The 16,420-nt window shown below is 35.6% G+C and overlaps 1 protein-coding gene across 4 annotated transcripts in view; it reads right to left on the minus strand.

Moving 5' to 3' along the window:
• Window positions 1–1,964: 1,964 nt before the first annotated feature.
• Window positions 1,965–16,420, minus strand: part of ZGRF1 (zinc finger GRF-type containing 1) — a 93,541-nt gene continuing 79,085 nt past the window's right edge. For 3 of the 4 annotated variants that reach the window (XM_045799132.2, XM_045799131.2, XM_045799133.2), the window contains 5 exons: window positions 14,236–14,359; window positions 4,644–4,820; window positions 4,371–4,505; window positions 3,416–3,677; window positions 1,966–3,245 (listed from right to left, as the gene is read on the minus strand). In XM_045799132.2, the coding sequence (XP_045655088.2) occupies window positions 3,088–3,245; window positions 3,416–3,677; window positions 4,371–4,505; window positions 4,644–4,820; window positions 14,236–14,359 (856 nt within the window). In that variant the 3' untranslated portion in view covers window positions 1,966–3,087. Of the gene's footprint in view, window positions 3,246–3,415; window positions 3,678–4,370; window positions 4,506–4,643; window positions 4,821–14,235; window positions 14,360–16,420 lie in introns of all 4 variants that reach the window. The other variant, XM_045799129.2, reaches the window with a different exon arrangement.

The following is a 16,420-nucleotide window of genomic DNA, read 5'->3' on the forward strand; positions in this document are numbered from 1 at the left end:
GCCTAAAGCACAAGCAAGAAAATAAAAAACGAGTTGGGACTACAACAAACTAAAAAGCTTCTGCACAGCAAAGGAACCAACAACAAAGTGAAAAGAATGCTCACAGAATGGGAAACAATATTTGCAACTCATACATCTGATAAAGAGTTAACATCCGAAATGTATAAAGAACTCATGCAACTCAGTAACCACCAAATAACCCAGTTAAAAAAATGGGCAAAAGACCCGAATAGACATTTCTTCAAAGACTTATGAAAGGCCAAGAGGTACATGAGAAGATGTTCAACATCACTAGTCATTAGGAAAATGCAAATTAAAACCACAATGAGATGTCACCTCATGCCTGTTAGAATGGCCATCATTAAAAAGACAACAAATGCCAGTGGGAATGTGGAGAAAAGAAAACTTTTGTGCACTGTTGTTGGTAGGATTGAAAATTGGTACAACCACTATGGAAAACAGTATGGAGTTTCCTCAAAAACTTACAAAAATAGAACTACCATATGATCCAGCCATTACACTTCTGGAAATATATCTAAAGGAAATGAAAACTCTAACTCAAAAAGGTATCTGCACCCCCACATTCATAGCAGCATTATTTACAATAGTTTAGACATGGAAACAACTTAAGTGTCCATTGATGGATGAATGGATAAGGAAGTTATGGTATAGCTACTGTCTGGCTCAGCCAGGGGAGCATGCAACTCTTGATCTTGGGGCCATGAGTTCAAATCCCACATTGGACATAGGGCATACTTTATAAAAAATAGAAGTCGTGATCTATCTATCTATCTATCTATCTATCTATCTATCTATCTATCTACTATTTATCTTATTCAGCCATAAAAAATGAGAAAACCCTCCCATTCATGACAACATGGATGGACCCTGAAGGCATAATGCTAAGTAAAATAAGTCAGAGAAAGACAAATACTGTATGAGCTCACTTATATGTGGCATATTTTTTTCAAGACTTTTTAAAATTTATTTGAGAAAGAGAGTGAGAGCATGAGCAGGGGGAGGGACAGAGGGAGAGGGAGAAGCAGACTCCCTGCTGATCAGGGAGCCCGTCATAGGACTCGATCCCAGGACCCTGGGATCATGACCTGAGCCGAAGACAGACACTTAACCAGCTGAGCCACCCAGGTGCCCCTCTATGTGACATATTAAAAACCAAAAAACCAATCTCCTAGAAAAAGAGATGGAACTTGTGATTACCAGAAGTGGAGGGTAGAGAGAGAGGAGGAATCGGAGGAAGGTGATAAAAAGGTACAGAGTTCCAGTGATATCATAAATAAGTGTTAGGGATGTAATGTACAACACGATGACCATAGCTAACAGTGCTGAATGATATACAGGAAAGTTGTTAAGATAATAAATCCTAAGAGTTTTCATCACAAGGAAAATGTTTTCCTTTTTTTCCTTTCTTTTTATTGTATCTATATGAAAAGATGGACATTAGCTGAACTTACTGTGGTAATTCATTTCACAATATATGTAAATCAAAGCAACATGCTGTGTGCCTTAAACTTATGCAGTGATGTATGTCAATTATTTCTCAGTAAAACTGGGGGAAAAAGAGTAGTATACATAAGTGAATTGTAGGGCACCTGGGTGGCTCAGGCAATTAAGCGCCTGCCTTCAGCTCAGGTTGTGATCCTGGGGTCCTGGGATCAAGTACTGCATCTGGCTCCCTGCTCCGTGGGGAGTCTGCTTCTCCCTCTACCCCTTCCCCAGCTGGTGCGCTGTCTTCCCCATGCCTCTCTTGCAAAAATAAATAAATAAAATCTTTAAAAAAAGAAAAGATAAGTGAACTGTAGTTATATTTAGAGTGGAATATCAAACAGGAATGAGATTAAAAACTACCAATATTCAAAACATGTGGATGAATCTCATGAGAATATTTAATAAATCAGATGTAAAAGCATAATGTGATTCCATTTATATAAAGTTGAAAAGTCTGCACATGATGACACACATTACAATTTTCTATGTTTTCAGAAGTTAGGATAACCTGAGGATGACAGTGTAGTAGCAGTGAGGGGACATGAAGGGGGTTCCTCAAAGTTGAAAATAGAGCTACTCTATGACCCAGCAATTGCACTACTGGGTATTTATCCCAAAGATACAAATGTAGTGATCTAAATGGGCACCTGCACCCCAATGTTTATAACAGCAATGTCCACAATAGCCAAACTATGGAAAGAGCCCAGATGGCCATGGACAGATGAATGAATAAAGAAGATGTGGTAAATATATACAATGGAATATTACACATTTAATTTAAAAAATTAAAATCTTGCCATTTGCAAAGATGCAGATGGAACTAGAGGGTATTATGCTAAGGAAATAAGTCAATCAGAGAAAGATAATTATCATATGATCTCATTGATAATGTGGAATTTAAGAAACAAGGCAGAGGATTATAAGGGAAGAGAGGGAAAAATGAAACAAGATGAAACGAGAGAGGGAGACAAACCATAACAGACTCTTAATCATAGGAAATAAACTGAGGGGAGGGATGAGGTAACTGGGTGATGGACATTGGGGAGGGTATGTGTTGTAATAAGCACTGGGTATTATATAAGACTGATGAATCACAGACCTATACCCCTGAAACAAATAATACGTTATATGTTAAAAAAAATAGTAAAAAAAATTTAAAAATAAACTAAAAAAAAAAAAGATTCTGATAGAGCTATGGTTCAGAAAGCAGTGCACTGATATCACTGTAACCATGTTCTAATAGATGAGTTTTTGAGATATTTACTTATTTTTGAAGTAACACTCATATTCCCCAGGAAGCCTTTTCCATGCCCTTTGTAAAATTTATTCCTTTAGCAAACAGAAGCCATAATTTTTAGAGAAAAATTTATTTTTATTAGTAAGATTTTATATTACCTTCAACATCTGCCTATCTAAATATAAGTATGTATATTTTTTTGAAGAGCAAAATTTTTATATGTGGTTGTTTAATGTTATTTAAATACTTTAAAGGTTTTTTGGATAACAAGGTTTTAGGATAATTAAAAAATATAAAAAATGTATAGTGTAAAATGAATTTGAATTTATATAAATACCAATTATCTATACCATGTCTTTTTGTGAATGAGATTTATCTTTAGATTTATCTTTTTCATTCTTTCTCTTCTGTTTTTCTTCTGCTTGTTTTTCAAAATAATCTTTAAGAAGATGGTTCAGCTGTGGTTCATACTGACTTGCATGTTGTAATCCATCTTCCCTTCCTTAAAAAGATACAAAAATGAGACAACAATATTTCATAGTGGTCCCCTACTATTTCAGTCATCTCCCACAGTGGCAAATCCAGAACTGTTCCCACCTGAACCATTCCAAGCACCAACTCAAAAGTCAGTTTTAATTCAAAATGCTTGAATTAAACATATTTTTATTTTACCTTCACAGTGTTGGATTACACGTCCCCAGAGTTGATTTTTCCGCAAACAGGCTAAATTTCCCACGATCAATAAATGCCTCCTTCCTCTGGTCAGTGCAACATTCATTCTTTTTTCTGAATCAATAAATCCTACTTGTCTTGTCCTTACACAGGACAGAATAATGATCTCCTTTTCAGCTCCCTGAAAAGCGTCTACTGTGGATACCTGCACAGCTTTAATATCAGGATGGTCAAAGTCCACAGCACCGAGTAAATGACAAAGCTACGGAGGAAAGAAGAAAGAGATCATACAGGGCAGGGACTATGAAGAACTTAAGACCTGAACCTATTCACAGCAGCCATTTTTATTTAACTGGTGGTGGATAATTTTCATTTTCTTTCTTTATGACTCACAAAGATTTGGTAGATAGTTTCTAAAATGATACAAAAATAACTAGAGGACAATATAAATTAGGAAACAAAATCAAAAGTGATGATTTATCTATTGCTATGGAATTCATCTGGATATGCTAATTCAGAGTTGATAAAGAAACAGATGAAAAATATTTTTTAAAAAAAGCAAAAACTAGTTAGAAGTAATTGGCTTATGTGTACGTTAATATCTGGCATCTATCTTTGATTAATAAAATGAAATGATAATGAAAGAACATTTTGGAAAACAAAGATTGAATCCCATCTGTTCCAAAACACAAAGCATACACAGTATTTTCTTCCCTCTAATTTGTTTATTTGCATTTTTGCCCCAACAGCTGTAAACTGAATTTAATTAAACCTTGTTAGGTTTACATTTAATTATACAGAAAAAAAGCCAGACCAGACAAAAATCAGAATTTTTTTAACATGTTAACTATACGCCCAAAGTTTTTTAAGCACCAAATCAAACCACTGCAAATGTAATATCAAATATTGTAACATGAAATTATAATATTTAAGTATCATAATATGTAATACAAACCTTGTACATCTGGGATTTGTATAATGTTATCACCCCAATCATAGAGCCTGCTATTCCACTTGCAATCAGTGATTGAATCAGCTTGAGTGTAAAAGCAGCTTCTGCCACATTATGAAAGCTGTTATCTCTTTCAATCTGGAATAAGAAACAGATCCTAAATTATATTTCCCAGAAAGGCTATGGAAAGACCAAGAAAACCATATAAAAAACAACAGTAAAATTAAACCAGGAAACTAAACCATGTTGACTCTCATTAACATTAATGTCATTTACCTGTTCCAGTCCTTTAACGTTATAGAAACACAGGGTTGGGAGCCATTCCAATAAAGGGCTCCTTTCTGTTTCTGAAATGCCATTCATGAGGTTTCCTTCATAAAACAGATCATTAGAGATAGCACTGATTGCAGGGTGACAACGGTATTGGGTTCTCAACAGAACTGGCTTATGCCCCTAAGAAATTTAAATGCAGAAAAATAAAAAATTGAAGCATTTTGAAATTTAAAAGTATCACCATATTGTATTCTTAGTAAGTGAATTACAACCATGATGAAATAGACTATAAATAAAATTTTTTTTAATTACTAAAAATATTTTCATGGTAAACTATTATTACATCACAAAATTATAAACTACAAAACATGTCAAATCTTCAAATTATTATCTAATAAGTTTGGCACCTAACATTATGCTTTCATAATCTATGCAGAGTTGGCCTGACACTAAATTGAAAAGGAATCTTCCAAAAAAATTAGAAAGTATTGTTGATAACTCATTTCTTAATATTCCTCCTTGGGTACAAGGCATCTTTCATTTTGAATCTTCAAAGAAATTTCCAGTTTTGTTAGTGCATCATAAAATCCACATTCCATCTACTTTAGGGCCCTTCTGGAGCACATTCTTTCTTTGCAAAATGTTCTGTAGCACTGTTTGAACATTTTGAATAACTACGAGGTACTCTAATAATAAAAACAAAGTAAAAGGGAAGATTAATGATCACATAGACAAGGTATTTTTTATGGGAGAAAAACAGTAAGTAAAAAAAACCAATCCTCAGTACTATTTAGGGCATAAGTTTGTGGATGAGTCTAAGTCGGCATATGAAATCTCTGACAAAAATACACAATATGCTCAAGGTATAAAAATGCTCAAAAGCGGGGCGCCTGGGTGGCACAGCGGTTGGGCGTCTGCCTTTGGCTCAGGGAGTGGTCCCGGCGTTGTGGGATCAAGCCCCACATCGGGCTCCTCCGCTGTGGGCCTGCTTCTTCCTCTCCCACCCCCCCTGCTTGTGTTCCCTCTCTCGCTGGCTGTCTCTCTCTCTGTCGAATAAATAAATAAAATCTAAAAAAAAAAAAAAAAAATGCTCAAAGGATCTAGGGCACCAAGCTGGCTCAGTGAGTACAGCATGCAAATCTTGATCTCGGGGTTGTGAGTTCAAGCCCCAGGCTGGTCATGGGGCCTCCTTTAAAAAAAAAAATGCTCAAAGGATCATGCTTGAGTACTAGAAATGGCTAAATTATGGTATATCCACATTACGTATTGGTGATTAAACATATTTATGACAACAGTGACGATTACAAAGCTAGTTAGTAACACAGGGAAATGGTTTATTATAATGCAAAGTTTAAAAAAGGCAGGATAGAAACTATATAGTATGGTCTCAATTATGTAAAAAATATGTATTTTTCCAGCCTTATTGTGGTATAATTGACACATAAAATTGTTTAAGTTGAAGGTATACCAGGAGTTGATTTGATACACTTATATATTAAAAACGGATTACCCCCATAGCATTAGCTAATAGCTCCACCACAACACATAATTACCATTTCTTTTTTTTATAGTGAGAATATTTAACATATACTCTCTGGGCAATTTTCAAGTATGAAATATAGTATTATTAACTATAATCACCATGCTCTTAATTAGATCCCCAGAACTTATTCGTCCTATAACTGAAAATTTGTACCCTTTAACCAACAACTCCCTTTTCCTACCTCTCTACCTCCCAGTTCCTGGTAACCACCATTCTACTCTTTGTTTGTACAAGATCAGCTTTTTTAGATTCCATATACAAGTGAAAACATATACTATTTGTCTGTCTCTGATTTATTTCACTTAGCATAATGCTCTCAAGATACATTCACGTTGTTGCAAATGGCAGGATTTCCTCTTTTTTTTTTTTAAGATTTTATTTATTTGTTTGAAAGAAAGAAAGCAAGTGAGACAGCATGAGCAGGGGGAGGGGTAGAAGCAGACTCCCCTGCTGAGCAGGGAGCCCGACTGTGGGACTGAGATCATGACCCAAGCAGAAGGCAGTCACTTGACTGACTGAGCCGCCCAGGCACCCCAGATTTCCTTCTTTTTTTATGGCTGCATGATACTCCATTGTGTGTGTGAGTGCATGTGTGTGTGTGCACATATCAAATACATGTATTTTTATAGTTTGTATATATACACATATATTTGATATAAGCATATACGCCAAAGATAAAGGCTGGAAGGGACAATACTAAAATGTTACCAAGGATTTTCTCTTGGGGGCAGTGAGGTTATGACAGATGTTTTTTTTTTTACCTTTTAGTTTTCTGTAGTTTCCACAATCTCTATCATGAGTAGTAGATATTATTATTTCTTTTAATTAATTCTGAACTAGTTCAAATATACAGAAAAGCAAAGAAAATATAATACTCATGTATGTACCACACAGATCTGACACTAGTATTTAGACATTGCTGCTTCAAATCTCTCTTTTGTTAAGACATAAAATGTGATATATATAGCTAAAGCCCCCGCTTCATCTATTTCCTCTACCACCTGCTCCAGAAATAGCCCCAAACTTAATTTTCTTATGGCATTCCCAGGCAAGTTATATGTTTACTACATAGGCATGCATCTATGATTAATACATATTATTTGTTATGCTTCTGAAATTCACATAAATTGTATTTTACACTATATATCCCTTTGCTCTTGCTTCTCTCAATATCCACTATGTTTATAAGAACTATCTATATGGATCAAGTTAATTCACCTTAACTGTTTTATATATTCCATTTTGTAAATTCTATTCCATTTTATTCTGTAAATAAATCACTTTTAAGTCCTTTATTTGCCCTTTTAAAATTCCCTCTAAAAATCTACTTCATATTTTAAAAGTCATCAACAACAAATAAGTGAAAGAGCAGAGAGCATTAACAGCATGCATAGATGCTAGCATTTGTTAAGAAAGGGGGGAAATATTTTATGTATTTGCTTACACTGGCATAAATTGTCAGTAGAAGGATACAAGAAAAAGATGACAGGTGCTTTGGGGGAGAGAAACTGAGTGGTTGGGAGACAGGAGTGGAAGTCTTCATTCTTCTTTTTAGTTCCTCTTAAGTTCAAATTCTGAATCCTCTATGTTACCTCTTCAAAAATGTTTTAAGAATCTAAATAATTTTTTTAATTAAGATTTTTTAAAAAGCCACTGGAAAGGTCTGATTCAAAAGAATCTGGACACTGACATTATGGAAGGGATAGAAAGTTATGCAATTTAATTCACTTACAATTAAAAGCTCAAGATAATTGAAAGCTTGAGTCGTCACAAAATTGAGAACAACTCAACTCAAAACTCAAATCAATTTGAAACTCAGTGTAAGGGGAAACTTCTGAAGAAAGGAAAATAGAACTGTCTTGCAGAATCCATTCTCTGATATCTAAAGGAACAAGAAAATACTAAAATAACAAAATACTAAAAACAACGGGAAAGAAAAAATTCAATAGCCATGCAACAAAGAAAGGTTTATAGCCAATCCAATGTCAAACTTTAAAAAGTACTTATCAAGAAAGAAACAAAATTTTAAGTGGAAGGGAGAAATACAGTACAGATCTTCCTTGACTTATGATGGGGAAACATCCTAATAAACCCATCATAAGTTGAAAAACTCATAAGTCAAAATGCGTTTAATACATCTACTGTATGAAACATCATACCTTAGCCTAGCCTACTTTAAACATGCTCAGAATACTTACATTAGCATGCAGTTGGGCTAAATCATCTAACACAAAGTTTAATTTATAATAGAGTGTTGAATATTTCATTCAATTTACTTAACACTGTACTGAAAGTGAAAAACAGAATGGTTGTTAAGTGTATCAGTTGTTTATTCTTATGATCATGTGGCTGATTGGGAGCTGTGGCCTAGCATCATGAGAGAGGAGGCTACCACATATCGTTAGCCTGGGAAAAGACCAAAACTCAAGATGCAAAGTATAATTTCTACTAAATGTATTACTTTCACACCATTACAAAGTTGAAATTGTTAGGTCAAAACATTGTAAGTCAGGGACCATTTTATATTGAGATTCCTACCTTCTCTGCAAGTCATAAAGTAGAAATGGCTCCTAAGAATAATAATGAAATAGAGAAAGTGAACTGGGCAGTTTTTAATAGAAGTGAAGGCTCTGAGGATGAAACATCAAACAGAGAGGACGCTTGAAATCCAAGAATATTCCTCATCTGGAAAAGGGACAATACCTCCAACCATGTGGAGTGAATGCTGGTACAGAATATTTCACAAAACTTTAGAATTGAGAGAGTGCATGTAAGCTAAAAAAGATAGCACACATTCTTAATTTAGTTCTATTCCAGTCCCACCCCTACCCCACTCCCCTACCATCATATTTTCAGGGTACTAAGAAAATAGAGAATACAGAATACAAATATGAGACGGCTACCCAAGCATGAACATAAAGAAATCAAGTAGGAATGGCAACTATGTAAACATACTACAGCCTCTCCCCCAAAATTAACAAAATAAAGGAAGACAATGCAAACGATATGCATAGAGTCCAGCCTAGACAAAATACAACCAAAAAACAGAAGAAAAGTTTCCTCAAGTATTTAAGCTTTAGGATATAATCAGAATATAATTGAGTGAAACAAAATCTCAAGGTGAGATGATAAAAAGATGAGATTAAAAGGGAAATTTCAGTCCTAAAGAAACAGACTAATTTTTTAAAGAGTAACATTAAAGAACAAATAAACTAAAAGCAGCAAAGAACAAATAGGATTTCTTCATAAAACTTGCTATAACCCAACTCAAAACTCAATGCAACTTCAAACTCAATGCAAGGGAAACAGACATAGTAGAAAGGTTTCACAGATAATGAAGATGAAATTAAAGTAACATAAATGGAAGACAGATAAAGACACCCAACACAAGAATAACTGGGGACCTCTGTGTTTTAGACTGAATGTGTCCCCCACCCCAATTCCTATGTTGCAGCCCTAAACCCCAAAGTGATGGTATTTGGAGGTGGGGCCTATGGAAGTTAATTAGTCTTAGATGAGGTCATAAGGATGAGGTCCTCATGAGAAGATTAGTCTCCTTCTAAGAAGAGGAAGAGGCCAGAAATTTCTCTCTTTCTACCATGTGAGGATACAGCTGAGAAGAGAGTTCTTATCAGGAACCAAATCTGCAGGTACCTTGACCTTGGCCTTCAAGCCTCCAGAATTGTGAGAAATAAATCTGTTGCTTAAGCCACCCAGTATATGGTATTTTGTTATAGCAGGCTGCACAGACAAGCTACTGATAGAGAATTCAACAGGTGGAATAAAAACCTTTCCTAAAAAGAGAAAAGAATCTCCACTTTGAGAGGACTTATATTACAGAATGATTAGTTAAGGAAAGCTCCACACAGATATACTGTAATAAATTTATCAACTTTAAGGTTATAAAAAAGAGTTCTTATATCCAGTTAGACAACATAAATCATTACAAGGGGAAAATAATCAGGCTGGCCCTAAAATTCACAGTAATAGCAACAATTCAATAAGCCAATGTGCCCTTTACACTTAAAGGCAATGGACTCTTGAAACAAAAAGAACTCAGTAAAGTAGGCATCTATGAGTCACTTTTTTTTTTAATATTTTTTTTATTTATTCATGAAAGACAGAGAAAGAGAGAGAGAGAGAGAGAGAGACGCAGAGGCAGAGGGAGAAGCAGACTCCCCGCTGAGCAAGGAGCCTGACGTGGGAATCGATAACAAGACCCTGGGATCATGACCTGAGCTGAAGGCAGACACTTAACTGACTGAGCCAATCAGGCACCCTCTATGAGCCATTCTTGAAAAAAAAAAAAAATGATGATGAAGCCCAAGGCACCCAGATGAATGAAGAAGTACTGAATCTTATAAATACAGAACTGATTCTAAATAGTTGTACAAATTATGATTGTAGAACAAAAAGAATAATGGTGTAACTAACAAAAATAGGAACATGGGAAGGGATTAGAAAAGGGGAGAAAGCATAAGAGCACTAATATCTCTACTTTTAGAGTAAAGAAATCAATCCATCTGTCTAAAATCTGTTAGAGGATCTCAGGAAAAAATATCTATTATGGGTGAAGAAATATTTATTTGAGATTTAATCATTTCTAGTTTCATTTCAGTTTTTCTTCCTCTGTTAAGAAAGTACAGATTGCTGAAAGCTCAAACAGCAAAATAACCCCTTAAATGCAATTTAACCTGGCAAGAATGGGGGTGCCTGGGTGGCTTAGTTGGTTAACCGTCTGCCTTCAGCTCAAGTCATGATCTCGGGGTCTTGGTCTTGTGTCCTATATTGGGCTCCCTGCTCAGTGGGGAGTCTGCTTCTCCCTCTGCCCCTCCCCTGGCTTGTGGTCTCTCTCTTTCTCACTCACTCTCTCAAATAAATAAAATCTTTAAAAAAGAATAAACTAGCAACAATGAAAAAATAAATAATTTAATTAATAATAAACTAGTAACAATGATAAAATTTTTCTTTTGGCAATACATTCTCTATAATTCTTTTGGCTGTAATATTTTAATCTTCTGCTTGTAAAACTAGCTTGATTTAGATTATTGCCTCAAAACAATAGTAATAATAAATAGGTAAGCAAATTGTGGTATATACATACAATGAAGTATTATTTGGCCATAAAAAAGTAATTAAATCATACAGACCAATAGAGGAGGGCTCAGAAATAAACCCGTACATAGTCAACTGATTTTTGACAAGGGTGCCAAAACCATTCAATGGGGAAAGGACAGTTTTTTCAACAAATTGTGCTGGGAAAACAGGATATCTGCATGGAAAAGAAAAAAGTTGGTCCATACCTTATACCATATATAAAAATTAACTTCAAATGGATCAAATAATTAAATGTAAGAGCCAAAACTATAAAATTCTTAGAAGAAAACATTGGGGGAAATCTGTATGACACTGGACTGGGCAACAATTTCATGGCTATGAAACCAAAAGCACAAGCAACATAAGAAAAAAATAGATAAGTTGGACTTCATCAAAAATACGAACTTTTGTGCATCTAAAGATAGTGTCAAGGGGCGCCTGGGTGGCTCAGTTGGTTAAGCGTCCAACTCTTGAGTTTGGCTCAGGTTATGATCTCAGGGTCGTGAGACTGTGCCCCATGTCAAGCTCCACACTGGCCTGGAGGCTGCTTAAGATTCTCTCTCTGCCCACCCCTCAACTTGCTTGTGAGAGCTCTGTCTCTCTCTCTCTCAAAAAAAAAAAAAAAAAAAAAAGGATACTGTCAAGAAAACAAAAGACAGCCTAAGAATGGAAGAAAGTATTTGCAAACAATGTATCTGATCAGGGTTTAATATCCAGAAAATATAAAGAACACATACAACTCAACATCAAAAAAACAAACATCCCGATTCAAAATTGGGCAAAACACTTGAATAAGCATTTTTCCAAAGATAAGAGCATGGGAAAATGCCCAATGTCATTAGTCACTAGGGAAACGACAATGAGATACCTACTTCACACCCATTAGGAGACCTATTATTTAAAAAACCCAAAAAACATAAAACAAAAAAAAAACAAATATTGGTGAAGATGTGGAAAAACTGGAACATTTTGTTGGGAAATTGCTGTTGGGAATGTAAATGGTGCAGCTGATATGGAAAACAGTTTGGTAGTTCCTCAAAAAGTTAAAAAAAATCATCAAGGATGTGGAGAGAGGGGAACCCTCTTGCACTGTTAATGGGAATGCAAACTGGTGTAGCCACCCTGAAAAACCATATGGAGGTTCCTCAAAAAGTTAAAAATAGAACTACCCTATGATCCAGGGTATTTTGCATTTCTGAGTATCTATCCCTAAAATACAAAAACACTAATTCAAGGGCATATATGCACCCCGATGTCTGCAGCAGCATTATCTACAATAACCAAATTATGGAAACAGCCCAAGTGTCCACTGACTGATGAATGGATAAAGAAAATGTTGTGTGTGTGTGTGTGTGTGTGTGTGTGTGTGTGTATATATATATATAGAATGGAATATTATTACTTATTTGCAATGACATGGATGGAGCTAGAGAGCATAATGCAAAGCAAAATCAGTCAGAGAAAGACAAATACCATTATTTCATTCATATGTGGAATTTAAGAAACAAAACAAATGAGCAAAGGGAAAAAAGAGAGAGAGAGGCAAACCAAGAAACAGCCTCTTAACTACAGAGAACTGATGGCTACTAGAGGGGAGATGGGTAAGGGGCTGGGTTAAACAGGTGATGGGGATTAAGGAGAAGCACTCAGTGTTGTATGGAAGGGCTGAACTACTGTATTGTACACCCGAATTTTAACTAAATGAATTTGAATAAAACTTAAAAACAAAAAAGAGAATGGATTTTAAAAAACCATAAAATTATTACATGACCCAGTAGTAGCACTTCTGGGTGTATAATCAAAAGCACTGAAAGTAAAGACTTGAACAAGTATTTGTATACCAATGTTCATAGCAGCATTATTCACAATAGCTGAAAGATAGAAACAACCCAAATATCCATCCATAGATGAGTGGATAAAATGTGGTATTACACACAATGGAATATTATTTGGCCTTAATAAGGAATGAAATTCTGACACATACAACATGGATGAACCCTGAAGGTATTATGCTAAATAAGCCAAACACAAAAGGACAAATATTGTATGATCCTATTTATATAAAGCACCTAGAGTACGCAAATTCATAGAGGCAAAAAGTAGAATAGAGGTTATTAGCTCAGGAAAGAAGCATATTAAACAATGGGTACAAAGTTCCTGTTGGGATGATGAAAAAGTTCTAGAAATGAGTAGGGTGGTGGCTGCACTACATTGTGAATGTACTTATAAAAAAATGTAATATAGTACTGACATATGCTCAGTGTGGATGAACCTCAAAAACATTGTGCTAAGTGACAGAAGCCAGGCACAAAGGGCACATGTTGCATAGAGTCCAAGTTGTATGACATGAAAGTTGTACGACTGTACGATATAAAATCTGCTGAATAAGTAAACCTATGCAGACTGAAAACAAGCTTGTGGTTGCCAGGGCTGGAGGAAGGAAGGAATGGAGAGTACATGCTAAATGGGTTTGGGGTTTATTTTAGGGTGATAAAAATGTTTTGAAACTAGAGAGAGGTTGTTACACAGTATTGTGAATGTACTAAATGCCACTGACTTACTTTAAAATGGTTAATTTCATGTTATGTGAATGTCACCTCAACTTAAAAATATATTAATAATTAACTTAAAAAATTCTTTTAAATGTGAAGCAACACTCTACAAGAGATCTACAATAGGGGGCAGAGATAATAGAGACATTATAGAGTTTTCTTAAACTTTAGAGCAAAAGCAATGTATTTACTACCCACTACTAAAGTACATGGGGAAAAGATTCATTTTATAAAAGGGCACTTAAATTACAGGGTTTTACTTATCTTTAAGAGGGGTATTTACTAAACAATTTCACTTAAAATTATTTTAGGGCATGGAGTAGTTCTAATATTTTCATTTTCTATCAATCTACACAGTGTATAATCAATAAATGATAATTCTGAATGAATTTAGCAGTAGTACCATTAAGCAAAGCCGATCAAAAAGAGTTTGTTCTAGTCCATTTTCATGAGCAGCATCAGAACCCTGAATAGTAGGAGGAAGCTGTTTGGGATCTCCAACAAGAATCAGCTTTTCACACTCAAACCTAAAAACAGAATTCCAAAAGTTAATCTCAGCAACAACAACAAAGCATACATTGACATCACTTGTACTATTTTCTTTTTTCTTATTTTTTTAAGATTTATTTACTTATTTATTTGAGAGACAGAGAAAGAGAGAAAGAGAAAGGGTGGGAGCTGGAGGACAGAGGCAGAGCAAGAGGGTGAGAGAAACTTAAGCAGACTCCTCACTGAGTCTGGGGCTCAACAGGGCTCAACAGAGCTCAACAGGGCTCAACGGGGCTCCATCTCACAACCCTGAGCCTAAACCAAGAGTCAGAGGCTTAACCAACTGTGCCACCCAAGTACCCCTTGTTGCACTATTTTCTAACATGTATTTCAAAAAACTAGAATACCACAAAGAGTTCTGGAAACTGGGGTGCCTGTTTAGCTCAGTCGGTAGAACATGTGACTCTTGATCTCAGGGTTCTGAGTTCGAGCTCCACATTGGGTGTAGAAATTACTTGAAAATAAAAAATCTTTAAAAAAAAGAGTTCTAGGAACTAACAAGGCTTAATAATGCTAATAAATGTACTAAAAGAATTTGAAGTTATTCAGTAAAAAATTCTTTATAACTTTTTTCCACATAAAGCTTGCTAAATGTCCCCTGCCTGTGCATAGAATTAGCATTTTGCCGAACACATTTTGAGAAAAAATGACTTTTAAATTCTGTAAACTGAGAGACTTTCTTAGAATTCATCTGGCTTAAACTCTTGTTTTAGAGATGAAGTAAATTAGGCTCCTGGGGCTAAATGTCTTTTTTTTTTTTTTTTTAAGATTTTATCCACTTATTTGACAGAGAGAGAGACATCAAGAGAGGGAACACAGCAGGGGGAGTGGGAGAGGGAGAAGCAGGATCCCTGCGAGGCAGGGAGCCTGATGCGGGGCTCAATCCCAGGACCCTGGGATCATGATCCAAGCCAATGACAGACGCTCAATGACTGAGCCACCCAGGCACCCACTAAATGTCTTTCTAAATAGGTGGGATATCATGGGAAAATGTCCAGTTTTTGTAGAAAAATCTATATCCAAATCTCAGCTCTATTATACTCTATGGACAAGTTATTCAACTTCTCCAAGCTTCAGTACTCTTACCAGTAACCTGGATGTGTTAATACCTTACATAACTGTTGTAAGGACTTAGTAAAGTATATAATGTGTTTAGTATATAGTAGGTGCTCCAAAGTATTACTCCTCTACCCTCTATGCAGGGCCTTAATGTTCCTCCATTCCTGGTTCCTGAGTAGGGTGACCAACTCATCCTGGTTTGCCCAGGATTGTCCGAGTTTAAACTAAAATTCCCATGATGCAGGACCTCCCGAGTTCCAGGCAAATCATGACAGTTGGTACCCTACTCCCTCATTAGCTGGGGATAGAGCAAGGACTAGAACTCAGGCCTAATGAGTCCAAGTCTAGCACTTTTCCCCCTCCTTTAGGATCCCTCAATTAGAAATGCTTTAAAAGCATAATGTTACAAATAGCTGATACAGCTTAGAAGATGTCATAGTCTTCTAAATTTTATTAGACAAATTTTCAACTTATTTTTCTTTATATATTTTATATCCTTTCCTAATTTTAATATTTTCAGAACCTAAAAACTGGAATTTTATCAAGTAAGCAACTGAAGAACATTCTTCAGTAGGCTTACGTTCTCAAAGTCAGACTAAACTGAAACCTTTAATCTAGTTGAGAAATCTGCAAAGTCCTAGTAGAATCCTAGCACTAGAGCTATCAAGGCTTTAAAAATTATGTAATCTAGGGTGCCGGGTGGCTCAGTCAGAAAAGCATCTGACTCTTGATTTTGGCTCAGGTCCTCATCTCCAGGTCCTGGGATCGAGCCCTGTACTGGGCTCGATGCTCAACAGGGAGTCTGCTCTCTTCCTCTTCTTTCCCTACTCTCACTTGTGTTCTCTCTCTCCCTCTCTCTCTCAAATAAATAAATCTTTTTAAAAAATGTGATCTATCATTAGGGAAATAAAAACCAAAACTATAATGAGATACCACCTCATTCCTGTTAGAATGGCTAAAATCAACAACACAAGAAACAA

This window comes from Ursus americanus, chromosome 13 (assembly GCF_024610735.1).
Source record: "Ursus americanus isolate L20-20 chromosome 13, mUrsAme1.1.p, whole genome shotgun sequence".
NCBI classification, from domain to species: Eukaryota; Metazoa; Chordata; class Mammalia; order Carnivora; family Ursidae; genus Ursus; species Ursus americanus.